Here is a 13568-nt window from a genome sequence, read left to right on the forward strand (position 1 = left end):
TATTATAGCTTTTTGGGGGCGGGAGGTACAAGTGTACTGAGAAAAGAAACTTAGTCCCAAACTTATTCATTGGGACCATCCTGTGGGGCAGGGTAGTGATGTAATGACAGAAATGGTTGCCTCAAGAAAATAAATCTATGTTTTGTAATGTAATATTAATGTGTCTCAACAAATGTTGAGCAATCGCAGATGTACAGTCATGTTATTAAGATAATGTATTCTGATTTTTTTTCCTTTTAGTTAATTATATGACCTTTATTGTCCACCCAAGATGGGTGGACATGAAGTCATTTCAAACCCAATTTACTTTACCAAGTTATTTTATGATGTTTACAAGTTAATTGCTGGAAGATAAGTCAGCTCACTTTATGTACTAATATAATTCTTAGCGCCATACATCCTCTGCTCCTGGTAGTCTTTAAAATAAAGTCAGACTTGGTCAAAACTCCAGTCTAAAAGCAGGTATTTTATGGGAGCAACATTGCTTTCACAATAAAAAATGTGCTTCTTTACAATGTATGGTTACAATTTAAGTTTCTGTGTGAAGCAAGACCAGTAAAACAGTATAAACTGTAGTTCAAGGGCTTAAACAATTGTGACATATTTTATCCATCAAGCCTTGATTCAGAGGACTAAAATACACAAAAGAAATATTATTTTTTCCTGAACAAATAAGCATGCAGGAAAGCATGCAAAAGCAATTGTGGTCAAATTACATCCAAGAGACTTACAATTTACAACTGAGAACGTATTGGTACAATGCTGTAAGGTACAATAAATACAAGATGAAAATGACAATATGTAACCACAAATGTCTGGATAGCAAGACTGCATGAAGTTGGAGATCAAAACTGAAGGGAATGACAGGATGTAAGGTATGTTGGTAAATGATTTATGGGCTATAATAAAGACAATGTTAATTATGTAGGTGGTGCTGCAGTGCAATACATTGAAACCGTTGGATAAATCGTGTGAGTAATTTGATAGAAACATTGATAGATAAGGGTGATTTTATAGACTTACATGAGGAATTACATTCCCTGTATCAAAGTAAATTACCAGCAGTGAAACAGACTCCAGACGACACTTCTTGTCAAACAGTTGTGTGATCAAAGAAGTTATTTGCCACAAAGTCTCTGGATTCCAGACAACTACATTTTCAGCGCTGTCTACTTTGGTCCTATTTGCATCAATGTGTATTACTAGTCAGGCTAGACATGTTCTAGCCTCAAAGGAACTGTGTGGTCAAGGTTTGTCAGTGAATAGATTGTCTCTTGAGGGATTTGATCTACCATTAGTATATGCAAAACTATCCCCTCTGGGACAGCACGTAACGACCTGGATTTTTCTGCGATTACTTAAGCCCGATGGCTAATTACCTTTTCAGATGATAAAATATGCCTCTTCATTAATTCATCACTCCACAATCTACCATAATATAGCCAAATGAGTTGTTGATTTCACTTTAATTGGAATTACACGCAGTGGGTTTGCCTTAAAAGAAATTTCAAGAGTGAAAAAAAAAAAGAATTACCAAAATATACAAAATACAAACATAAAAATAGATGTACATAGAGACTTTTAGTAACCACATTGCAAGTTATCATCACACATAAATGTTATACTTTCAATTCAGTATACGTAAAATGTAATCTAATGTTGTAAAGAGAAGGTTGTCAACAATTTTAAAAGTATGAAAACATCTGCAATTGCTTTTTCAAAGAAGAGTGCAAAAAACCATCGGTGTTATGTACTACATGACAGAGACTCACGGCTGTACACACAATGCTGTCTCAGTGCTGAAGTCATACAGATACCAAGCAGATAGTAAGAGGCAACAATTTGCTGTTAACAATCATATTTCAAACATTTCATTATAAAACATGCTTATTTAAAGACCTGAGACTAAGATTAAAAATAATAATGAAGGAGACAAACTTGTGTTTCTGATTTTATCCCAACTTTTAAAACTAATAAGAGTAAAAATCTGGGATGAGCTGAGAGATGGAGGGCAAAAGTGATAAACCATGTCAGTCACACGCTGCTTTGAGATGTACTGCATTGGTTGTTTACATCAGTGAATATCTTGCCTTGATAAAACGCCATCTGTGTGCGGATGCCACCCAAGCAGCACGTGATGCGTCAGGATGGGAAGCAGATAGGGAGAAGGTCTGCGTATCATTTCTGGCTTTTGACCAGCTCCCTTTGACATGTCTTATTAGCCGGGTCTTTAAAAGCCTCGGCCTGCCTTCCCAGCCACACTCCTCCCCAATATCCCTGATTAAAGTGCGACTGAAGCTCCCATTGTGGAGCCAAGTTGGCCACACAGCATTTATGTTGGGTCATGCTCATTACTCAGACCCACTGCCAGTGCCGCCATGGCTGCAAGTAGCACATAATGAAAGACATCACCAGCTGAGAGAATGGGGGAACTTTGAATGTGATGTAAGACTGCAGAAACGGAAATACAAATTGTTCTCCTTTGACACAAACCATCATTCTGCTTTCCTAATATGCATTTTGGCACCCAGCAATGGGTCCAGGTTATCTACTGTTGAAAAGAGTAGAGCTGGAAGAAAGTCAAAATTGTTTATTAAGCTTGAAAATAACCTCAGTGGGCTCTGACTTTTATCATTTGTATGTATATAGATAACGTCATTATAAAAAAACCAAAACAAAACATTGAATACCCCTGCTGTAGGATAAATTTAAACTACACAGTTTTCTTTTAGGAACATGATGAATTTATCACATAGGTCACAGCAACTAATAGTGTAAAAGGTCAAAACACAATTTGATCTTTAAGATATTCAATGTCTTTATAAACAGATGTTCAATCTCAGAGCTTGGGGATGACTCAGTCTTTCATGTAGGGTATTGTGCTTTACTGCTTTACTTCAATCTCTTATGTACACCTCAGTAGTTTCTACAGGTATTAACACCCAGGGCAGCCAGTACATATTGTGAGAGATAAAACCCCAAAGCCAAATCAATTAATCAAGTACTCATTTGGATGATTAGTCTGTAGATGAGAATAAATCTGAAAGACAAAATTAAATGGAAAATATCCTGATGCAATGTGAGCTGAAATTTGGTCTATATAACTGCTTATTTTATCTTTCATTTTGTTTAGTTAGGTAAAGAAAACTACAATTTTCTGAGTTTTCAAGTGAAGAAATATGTGAAAAAAACCTTGCATCCAATGAATTATAATCAACAAAGAGTTGACGAGCTATTCTAACACAGATTGTAAGAAAAACTTGTGTACACTGTTAGTCTCCATTATGCTGTTCTCTAACCCTGTTTTCATTACTTGCTGTATAGCTCCACGTCATGCTAGACATTTATGTGCAAAAGTGTCCTGGGCTGAAGAATGTGTTGAGTGTTGAGTAACATTTCATGGCCCATTTGCTATGTTCTGTAAAAAGCTCCTCTGCTGTACATACCACACAGTCTTAGGAGGCTGGGACAAGCTGACGGAGGGGAATTCATTGGTGCATGAAGGGGGCCTTGATCCTGATGTCTCCTTCCCTGTCTTTCCCCAGTTTTTTCATACTTTTCCTTGCTTTAGACCACCTTCGCAAATGAAGTGTACCCAGTGTGTGTGAGTGTGTATGTGTTTTGTGCCAGAGACCTGTAATCAAGAGTCACAGCATATAAAGGGACCTACAGTCATTAAGGAATTAGTGGGAGGCTAACAGCTTGTTTAGAGAATCAATTAGTGTAAAATGTGGACGTGTGGGCTCATTTTCACAGAGTGCCCTAAGAGGGAATGTCAAGGGTGCGCCTTCTGCCTCTGAACTTAACTGACCCTTTAATAAGACAACAATCCCAAATGGCCTTTCTTTCCCATTAGTAGAGGTTATTCTTAAACACACAGCAGAACGATTCATAGCATGTGTAGCTTCTGTTGTATGTCAGCTCTCCAAAAGGTACAATGGTGCCATGAAATGCTTGTTCCTCAGCACCAACATTGTTTCGTGCAGCTTTTGATTTGTATGTTAATCACCACAGATGTTAACAATGTATACTGTAGAAAGACAGATGTCTCTTACCCAGGCAGCTGAGAAGCCTTCCTCTCGGGATGTAGGGCCTGAAAAAACAAGTACAGGTATAGTGGTGTTAAGCTTCACACCCTCACAGCCGTGCCAGGCAGACTGCTCTGCTGAAAATCTGACTGGTTGGCTGCATGTCATTGAAGCCCATCTAAAAAATAAAAAAAATCCGTCCTGCTTATCCCTCCTTACTATAGTGGAATGTATATATAATGAAATGTCTGCAGTAATCACACGGGAATGCAAAGCCATGGACACACACACACACGGACTTGTGCATGCATTGACACAAATTCAGTGTGCACAGGGGATATGATGAATGGTAATTGCTTCAGCCAATGGAGGTTCTTAAGAGTTAATTTGTAGGTTTATGACTCCACACGTTCAAATGGTTCAAGATACTGTGTCTATACATGGTCCTCTGTGGACCTGGTAATAGTGGTTCTGCTCACACGTGGTGATATCCTTTGTTTAAAATGTGGAATCATGCAAAGTGCCTAGTAACACAGTTGCTGAACAATGTTTTCTCCTGGGAATTATTGTTTTATATTCTGTTATTTTCATGTTTACTTCTTTACCAAGCAATTTCTTTTTCCATCAGTTATACAATATTTTTTTATGACCCATGGAACAGTTTTCTATTACTTCAGCTAGTACCATATGCCTTTCTTCATTACCACAACTCATACTGCTACCACCACTACATGCATGGTCACTGTAACCAGTTCTACTACTTCTCCCACATCACCACTACCCTTATGTGTACCACAAGCTGGCAACATATCCACCCTTAAGACTAATATCAACTCTACAACCATGTGAAATATCTCTCTTGATATTACTACATTCATCAACCCAATCCCATTCTAACTACTATCTCTACCACAGTGGATTCTAAAGTGACTATATAGTGTCATGGTCTATCTAGCACAGCAGGGAATCAAATTAATTTTGTTATCAACACATTCAGCAAATGTATGTCTGTTTTGATCAGGGGTTTTATACACTTCACATAATAAAACCCCTAAAAGCAAAATTCATATCATCTTATCAAGCGGGGGGCTGTAGTTTAATTTGTTTCACTTTAGGGGTCCTTGATATTGAAAGTGCCTGAACCATTGACCTCTACTGTTATCTCTACTCCTCCTTGCACAGGAGGTTGTGTCTCTAACAACACAGAACTATGGAACACGGTTATATCGAATGCTTTAGAAAGGATAAAGAATAGGCCTTTACATCAAATATGTATCATGGCTTGTTTTAAAAATTGATGGAGCAAAATGAATTATGGTAATATATCCCTATGCTTCCACAAAGGATAAGAACTAGACAAGTAAAGTTACTCTGCTATATTTAATGTAAATGAATGCCAAAAATGAAAGTTAAGTCTACAAAAACACACATAATTGAACATGTCAAACCTAGTATTAGCAAAGGTTGTTATTCAAAGTTAAAATTACTCAAAAACTATAATGATGATTAACTATTCTAATGCAATTAATACAAAATAAAGTAAAACATTTGTGAAATCACAAGAAAAGTGACAGTCTGAACAACATTTTAGAAAAACATTGTCATAATTATGCTGGTGTGTGCCTTTGTATGATGGATTAAGAGGATAACACCGTTTGGTTGAGAGGGCTGCAGACCCCTGGGCCATAATGCCCCTAAATCCTAGGTGGGCAATCGCAATGCTTGCAATGCTTGGTGCTGACACCCTATCTGGAGGTAGAGGCATTGATGTATAAAGAAGCTTTGAGAGGCACTGGGGTATTTAAAAAAATCCATTTGTGACACTTTAGAATATTTTTAGGGTCTCCAGCTAAAAAATAAATAAATATATGAATCACATGTTCAAAAGACAGAATGGAATAAAAAAGGATCAACAGAATCAGATCATAAATGCCATTCTTTGGTCCAGTTTTTACCATCTTACATTGTCAGGCTGACCAAGTATTTAACACAGACATGCTACTCAAGTGGAGAATATGCTTACAATAGCACAAAAGCAACTCAATGCGAACAGCACCTTTAAAAGTATCCCTTCCAACAAACTGTAACACAGCTGGTATTAAACCATAAAAGTGCCAAAATGACAACCATAAAATAAAACGTGGTAAGGGTTCCTCTGATAAAAGCCTCTTTAAGAATAAAATTAAGAGATGACTCTGTCTTGATTCACTGAATGTCCTTGGGCCGGTTGTTTCAAACCTGCTTTGGTCGTCTTACTGTGCTCAGGGGTACAGAGATAAAGATCCAGGAAGAGGAAGGATGCCAGTCATTGTTAGATGAAGTACACACCGGTACCTGTGGCAGAGATCCAATGGAAGAAAAAATCATCCAGAAGTGCAGCTTGGGGAGATAAGGCAGGAGTTGCAAAATAAAATATGATACAAAAGTAACATACAATATAGGAATTGCATGTACCTATTCAACACATCATATAATACAAGCATAAGCAGCAATAAAAATTTCACTCTGTGCTTTATGATGAAGGTGCTTTACGTCAAGGTAGCAAAAGTTTTTTCTTTTGTTGTTGACCTTTCAGCACGTTTTCACATTGACAGCTCTCCATGGTATAATCCAGGGTTTCTTCTCAGAATGAGGACAATTGCAACACCTGCTGCTGTTGACCAATATACACGTACTTTAAGGTTGGGGTCATCCTTTTGCCTCTCAAATATCCAGACATTTTCCTGCTACAAGTTGCACATTTACCTGACCTTCACTCCTTGTCACACAGTAAGTGCAGTGGGTACCTTATGCAACATGTCTGCGATTATGAACGCATTGCTGGATATTTCGACGTTAAGAGATGAAGCAAACACTAAATATCACTAAGAATAAAAAAAAAAAACCTGTCAATGTGTGAAGTCATTCTGCTAAGCACCAGTGAATGCCAAGTTAGACGTAGTTCTTTGCACATTGTTGAAACTTCAGTGGGTAACCATTTAGAGCTGAATATGTAAATGACATGCTCAGTGCAAAGCAAGTCATAAAGTTACAGATTTAATGAGTGAGACACCCTGCTTCCTTTTATGTTTATATCTAGATTGCTGGAGCAGACATTAGATTAGACTTTGAAATGTCAGAAGGGTGCCAGCCTGAGGATATCCAGGGCTTATCATCATATATATGTATACACACACACACACACACACACACACACACACACACACACACACACACACACACACACACACACACACACACACACACACACAGTCATGTGTCCACCCCATTCCCCTCAACTGGCCAAGGTGTACAACCACCCTCCATCCTCCTGTTATGATATGGCATTATATAAATAAAACTTGAAAATTGAATTTGAATATGTTTTTTGATAAATTTACACAGGTACTTTGTGTTATTTTTATCAATAAATAAATAAAGGAATAGATGCATGGAGGAAAAAACCCTTGTGTGTTGATCTCAGACTACATCTGTAGTGTTTTTCTCTCCCTGTCTTTCTATTTTTCAATCACATACATTTACAGATGGGCAAGCTTGCACAAATACAAGACACACATCCGCACATGCTCCACACAAGAACAGAGTTATGCCCTGACAGCTTGACAGAATCCGCTGAAATGGTTAGTACTTAATGTTGGTTAATTAATTCATTGGACCCGAGCAGAGAGCTGTGAGTGGGGCCGAGGTAGACTGTGGTGTGTGTGACAGAAGATGTGGTGGCGGTGGAGCGGTGTGGTGGCTGCAGCTCCTTGGTTGGTGAGGGCTTTAAACTCAAAGGGGAATGAGAGGAGTAATCCACTGAGTGCCTATAATGTAATGAATCAGCTTCACTTAATGGAGTCCATTTAAGGAGGAAGGAGGTATGGGAAAAAGTGGAAGGTGGAGGTTCTAGTGGCAAGTCAATGAAGCTGAAAAAGGCTGGTTAAGCAACTGATGTCGCTCCACTTTTATTAAAAAGAGAGTAGTCACACATGCTCCAAACTGCTGAGAGCAGTTGCTGAGTATTGCACAGCATAATGGTAGCATGTTACAGTAAAGCTGGAGGCAACAAACAGCACTGTTTTTTATCTAAAACAGAACTGGAGTTAATGCTCTTAAAGTGCCTTCATCTAGGTACCATGGCTCAGGATAATTCCTGAACTGCCAAAACTTGTTATCTCAGACTATTTCCTTTTGACTTTGAAACATGTTCTCTCTCACACATACAAAATCAGACTACTCCCAGCCCGCATATATCTGCATTTATTTGACACAGACCTCTTTTTTAACAACCTGCCCTGAATTCTTTCACACTGCCTTTAAACATGATTCAGAATCCCTACAACTCTGAGTTTGATAAATGTTCTTGGTTATTGGGAACAGTTCTTTTTTTTTTTTTTTGAATTGCTTGAAATGAACAAAGCCTTATATCTAAGTCCACTTCCCTGTCTTGTCCTCTATTTCTCGGGACATAATAAATCTGCCAAGAAAGGGCCCGTTTCACAAAGGCATGGTTAACAAACCCTAAGATACAACCTGTGGTTCTGGGTTGACTTACCCTGAACTTGGAAAACCAGAGATTTAGGTTTCACAAACCCTTTTCAGGGTTAGTTTGGTTAACCCAGAGTAAGTTGACCCGTAGTTTAACAGGCGCGACAACTCTAAAAAAAGCTATCGTCAATGGAGCCCCGGTTCGACGATTCACCATGACGACAGATGAGACACGCACCGCAACTCTTTACGGCAGTCGGAGCACAAATTTCAATTTATGCATATGAAGACTTTGAGGACATTTTCATAAGAAAGAGCAACAGCTTTGCAATTAAAAACAAGATGGAGATGGCATGGGACGATATTCGCTGCTCGAGTCAGTGTGTCAGTTTAAACGTAGTCCATTGCAATCACTGTAAAATGATGTAGGTAAACAGCTTGAATAATGGTCTATGAGTTTATTTTATTTAGGTGCAATCCAGCGGGAGAGAAGCGTACATGTCAGCAGCTGAGAATGATGGAAAAAAATATTGTTCATACAGGTCAGACTTGTGCATCATCTCATTAGAGATCCTCGTACTCTTTATGTTTCATATTGTACAGTAAATATTAAGTGGGTCAGAATAAAGGGTCAGAAGCCTCGGTTGGCATGGGTAACCCTTGTCCCCCAGCAAAAAACTATCAAACTGTCCTGTGATGTATAGTGGATTCATTAGAGTGGATTAAACAATGGAGACAAGTGAATTATTGTGAAAATCTTTAGGTTACTGACCACATTACAGTCTGCGGCTCAGGTAAAACTCATCATACATCTGTGAGTCAGGAACAGATCTAGATCTTCACATCAGAAATGTAGTCTGCAGCATCACACATGATCTGGACAGATGTTAGTTTATCTCTGATGCAGTCTTTAACATGTTGAAACAGTAGTTAGTCTGTATGTACCTTGTTGGATATGATTGGAATGTGGGTACCATCCATGCAGCCAATTACATTGGGAAATCCTAAAAGACATTTTTACTGATCCAATTCTGAGGTTGCAGCACAATGTCATTAAGAGGAAAATAATTTCAAATTTGTTCATCAGATTTCTACATCATGCACCTGTAATCCTGTGGGATTCCTTGATGATTGTGATGGGTTTATCTCCAGGGAAATAGAAAAACTGGGGAACCATTTTCAAGGTGAGGCACACTGAGCGTCTCCCACGTTGTAAATAAAAACTAAAAACTGAACGCATCGCTACAGTTATTTATAAAAACGGCATTGGTAAAACTGTCCATCTGACAGAACCAAGAAATGAAACGGCACGAGCTGCTTTGAAGGGGGTGGAGTCAAACCCTGGATTTGTGGAATAAAACCTGCTCCCGACCAGGTTAACTTCAGGGAGTCTGTTACTGCGGTAACAAACCCAGAGGTTCAGTTTACCTCGCTTCATGAAACAGGTCAGAGTTACTCCTCTAACTCTGGATTAAATTCCCTCCCTTTGTGAAACATGAAACCCTGGTTTTCCCTGATTTCAGGGTTAACCTACCCAAGTTTTCCATTAAACTTGCTTTGTGAAACGGGCCCAAGGTTATGTTTCCACTGGTGTCTGTTTGTTTGTCCTTTAGCAAAATTGGACAAAATTAATATTAAAGAAATTTGGATAGAGTGCTCAGCATAAAATTCTGAAAAGACACAAAAAGAGAACACTGATTTGCATTACATTTTTCCCCTTTATTTATTCATAGTAATGCAGATTATGTGTAATTTAATTATAAAAGGCTGTTAGGGCTTGGTGGAGGTATGCACTACATGGAGTTTTCTTTTTTGAAATCAGTTTGGGAACAGTTTCATTAATGTCTATTTTGCACCACTTTCACTTATGTTCCACTTGAACAAAAAATTACATTCCAAACGCTCCAAGCTTTATATTCTATCAGAATAATTTTTAATTTCTTGAGCAAAGAACACATGAAGTGTATTTCACCTTTCTGGGAGTGACAACAAAAAATGAAGGAGGATAACGTGTTGATGCTTAACATGGCCAGAAGATGTGTAGAAAATACTGAACGTCCTTCAGTGAAATCAAGTAACTGAATTTTTGAAGATGCCAATGTCTTTTGTGTTTTGTCCTTGTAGGAAATCTTGTAGCTCACATTGGTTAAGGTTTAAATAAAGAGTCAAGGATATGTGTGTGTTTAACTGTTATTCAAAGTTTGAGGAGTGACGACCCATGAGAAGACACGAGGAACAGAGAGGGAAGGTACAGCTCAGGTTTCAATATCAATATGCTGACATTGAAGGAAATGAGTTGAACTAGAGATGAGTCAGAGGAAGCAAATAATAACCACAGAGAATGGGGTAGAAATGGTCCTAACGGCATACAGAGACAGATCCAATTCAGAGAAACAATCCAGGCAAGTCCAAATGCCAAAACACGTGCAAATGTCAGGAAATAGCAGCAGAGAGGAAAACCAGGTGAACTTATAGGGAAATAAAAAAACACAGCTTGTGGAAAGAGCCTTGCAGAGGTGCAAAAAATAGAAAAGAGGAGAGAAGACATGAGCAAACAGACCCAAATCAAAATAAAACAGGAAAAAAAAAATTATCACAGAACCTATGAAAGAACAAATGCAGCTGTTGCATGATGCCTCCTGTAGAGTCGGGGGTTGTTTTATTCATGTCTTCAGCGGTGGTGTCATACACTTCTGCTGTTCTTGCGTGTTTCTTGTCACCGATGTGTACCAATCTGATGGTCTGTCGCTGTGGCATGCCGTTGTGTTTTATTCAGGTCAGCTGCCATCTTACCCTGCTGTTTTCACGGACTGTTAAAAATCTCTTAATTGGCCTCCTTTTTTTTATGGCAAATAAGTGTTTGATTTAAAGTTGGAGAGACAGGGTGTCACAAGAGTCTCATCTGTTTGTTTGGCGCCGTTTTAAAGTTTGGGGGAGGAAGCACGAGACCAGACACACAGCCAGATGTGACGAGTGCTCCTGGCACAGAACATGGCACTGGAGAGAGGCCTGTTCACTCCAGCTCTTGCTTGCACCAACGGTTGAGCATGAACACCTCTTTGGTTTTGTTTTAAGCACGTATGCCTATCCAAACATGCATATGCACATTTTCTTGTCATCCGAATAGTGATATTTGGAATTGCAGCATTGCAGTAGGAAGTGTTTTCAGACACAATATGCATCACATATCTGTAAAAAACAATTATCACAAATGCTTCTCAGCAAATGATTTGGGGGATCTTTGCAGGGAATGGGTTTGGGGAAGCTGAAGCCTCAGGTGGACACCATGTGAGGCTGATTACAGGGCCAAATTGAGCTGCCAAACTAGCTGTGCTGTAGGCTTGGAGTGACACAGGCATGATTAAACGCTGTGGAACAAATTAACTGCATTGGAGAAATGAAACACAGTTTTAAAGTATGTATATAATTTGAAAAGTACATGTTGTTATCAGAAGAAGAAGAAAAAGATCCATTTTATTAATACCCTAATGGGGAAATTACTTTTTACACTCTACATATCTTTTGTGTTAGATACAGGGATTTTTTGTACACAACCACAACACAGTAGATGTTGAGCTTTGTTATTTTTCTTTGAACCAGTTTTTAATCGTTTTGCATCTTAACAGACTTCTTTACCACAAGCACTTAGCAAACAACAATAAAAATGATCACACATTGAACCTGACAGCCCCATATCTTTTGTATTTTTTCGATGTGCTAAAAAACATTGTTTCCAATCGGAAATTATACGTCTTAGCTTTTTCAAAACAATCTGTCAATGAAAACAACAAATTATGTCTCTGTTGTCTTCAATGAATTTGGATGAAAAGCCTCTTTGGTAACTCTGGGAGCGAGTCCTTTAAATGTCACAAAAATAGATGAATATCTGGAAAAAGAAAAACATGAAACCTCTATGAAAGTGGGATGAATCTAATTTTAACAATGTCCTTTAAGAATGATGACCAGACCACCATTATGTGTATCTGTTCTGCCAATTAAATTGTTTTTATCTGTGTCCATCCTTGAAATGGGTGGCGCTTAGGGAAGAGGGGGGCTAGAATAAGAGGGAACAGTTCACCCAGGGCCCAAACTGATATGAGTTGATCACAGATTGGTATAATTAATATTTGTTGAACACCCTCTAGACTGAGTATCAGATTTTTTAACAGCTCAAGAACTATTTTATAAAACGGAATAAGTTGTCACTGACCAATAAACAATGATAGATAGATGGATGGATAGATGGATGGATGGATGGATGGATGGATGGATGGATGGATGGATGGATAGATTACACATTATACAAGAGCAAAAGGAAGAGTGCAGAAATTACAAAATATGCACGAATTGCACATTATAAAAAAATAGTTTTGGAATGTCTGAAGTTTGTATCACTCATATATTTTCTGGTTGTCTCCTTTTGTTCCCTCTTCTCTTCTCTGTATTCTCATCACTCCCCACCACAACCTCCCATTGTATGTATCCCAACGTTAACCTCTCCATTACATTCTCCTTGCTCTGTTTGCTCTGAACAGGTCCCCCACCAGTTGGGTGCGCTGACCTTCTACCGCTATGAACAACCAATTGTAGACTACTGCCAGGCCCATCAGCCCCTGCGGCTCAACATGGGCTATGAGGGGCCCCCACAGGGTCTGGAGGGTCTGGAGGACCTTGGGCCATGCGATAGGGGCACTATACAGACAGTTGCGCTGCCTGCCGTGCCCACAACCAACAGCATAGGTGCCCCTGTGCCAGGGCCTCGCTCTCCTCCACCACCCCTCAGACCACCCACTGAAGGTCCCAGCAGCGGTCCTTTTCTTCCTGCTGAGCGCACAGGCACACTCAAATTTGGACGCTAGCAGGCCAGGCTTCTTTGTTGGAAGTAGGAAAAGGGCCTCAGATTCACCATGACATTCAAATGAAGGGGCAGACGAGCCGGTTTATTCATTGGGGCCTTGTTTTCAGGACACAAGTGTGGGAACTAGAGGACAAGCATTTTCTAATTCTGCCCACAGGACTTACACAACGGGAAAACACAGTCTCACCAGTATACAGTCGAGGAGAGACATC

The 13568-nt window shown here is 39.1% G+C and overlaps 1 protein-coding gene across 1 annotated transcript in view; it reads left to right on the plus strand.

The window, feature by feature from the left end:
• LOC137608837 (leucine-rich repeat transmembrane neuronal protein 4) overlaps positions 1-13357 on the plus strand; it is a 97198-nt gene extending 83841 nt beyond the window's left edge. The window contains exon 3 of the mRNA XM_068335428.1: positions 13034-13357. Coding sequence (XP_068191529.1) covers positions 13034-13357 — 324 coding nt within the window. The remainder of the gene's footprint in view (positions 1-13033) is intronic.
• Positions 13358-13568: the final 211 nt, after the last annotated feature.

The sequence above is a fragment of the Antennarius striatus genome, chromosome 15 (genome assembly GCF_040054535.1).
Source record: "Antennarius striatus isolate MH-2024 chromosome 15, ASM4005453v1, whole genome shotgun sequence".
In the NCBI taxonomy this organism is placed as follows: domain Eukaryota; kingdom Metazoa; phylum Chordata; class Actinopteri; order Lophiiformes; family Antennariidae; genus Antennarius; species Antennarius striatus.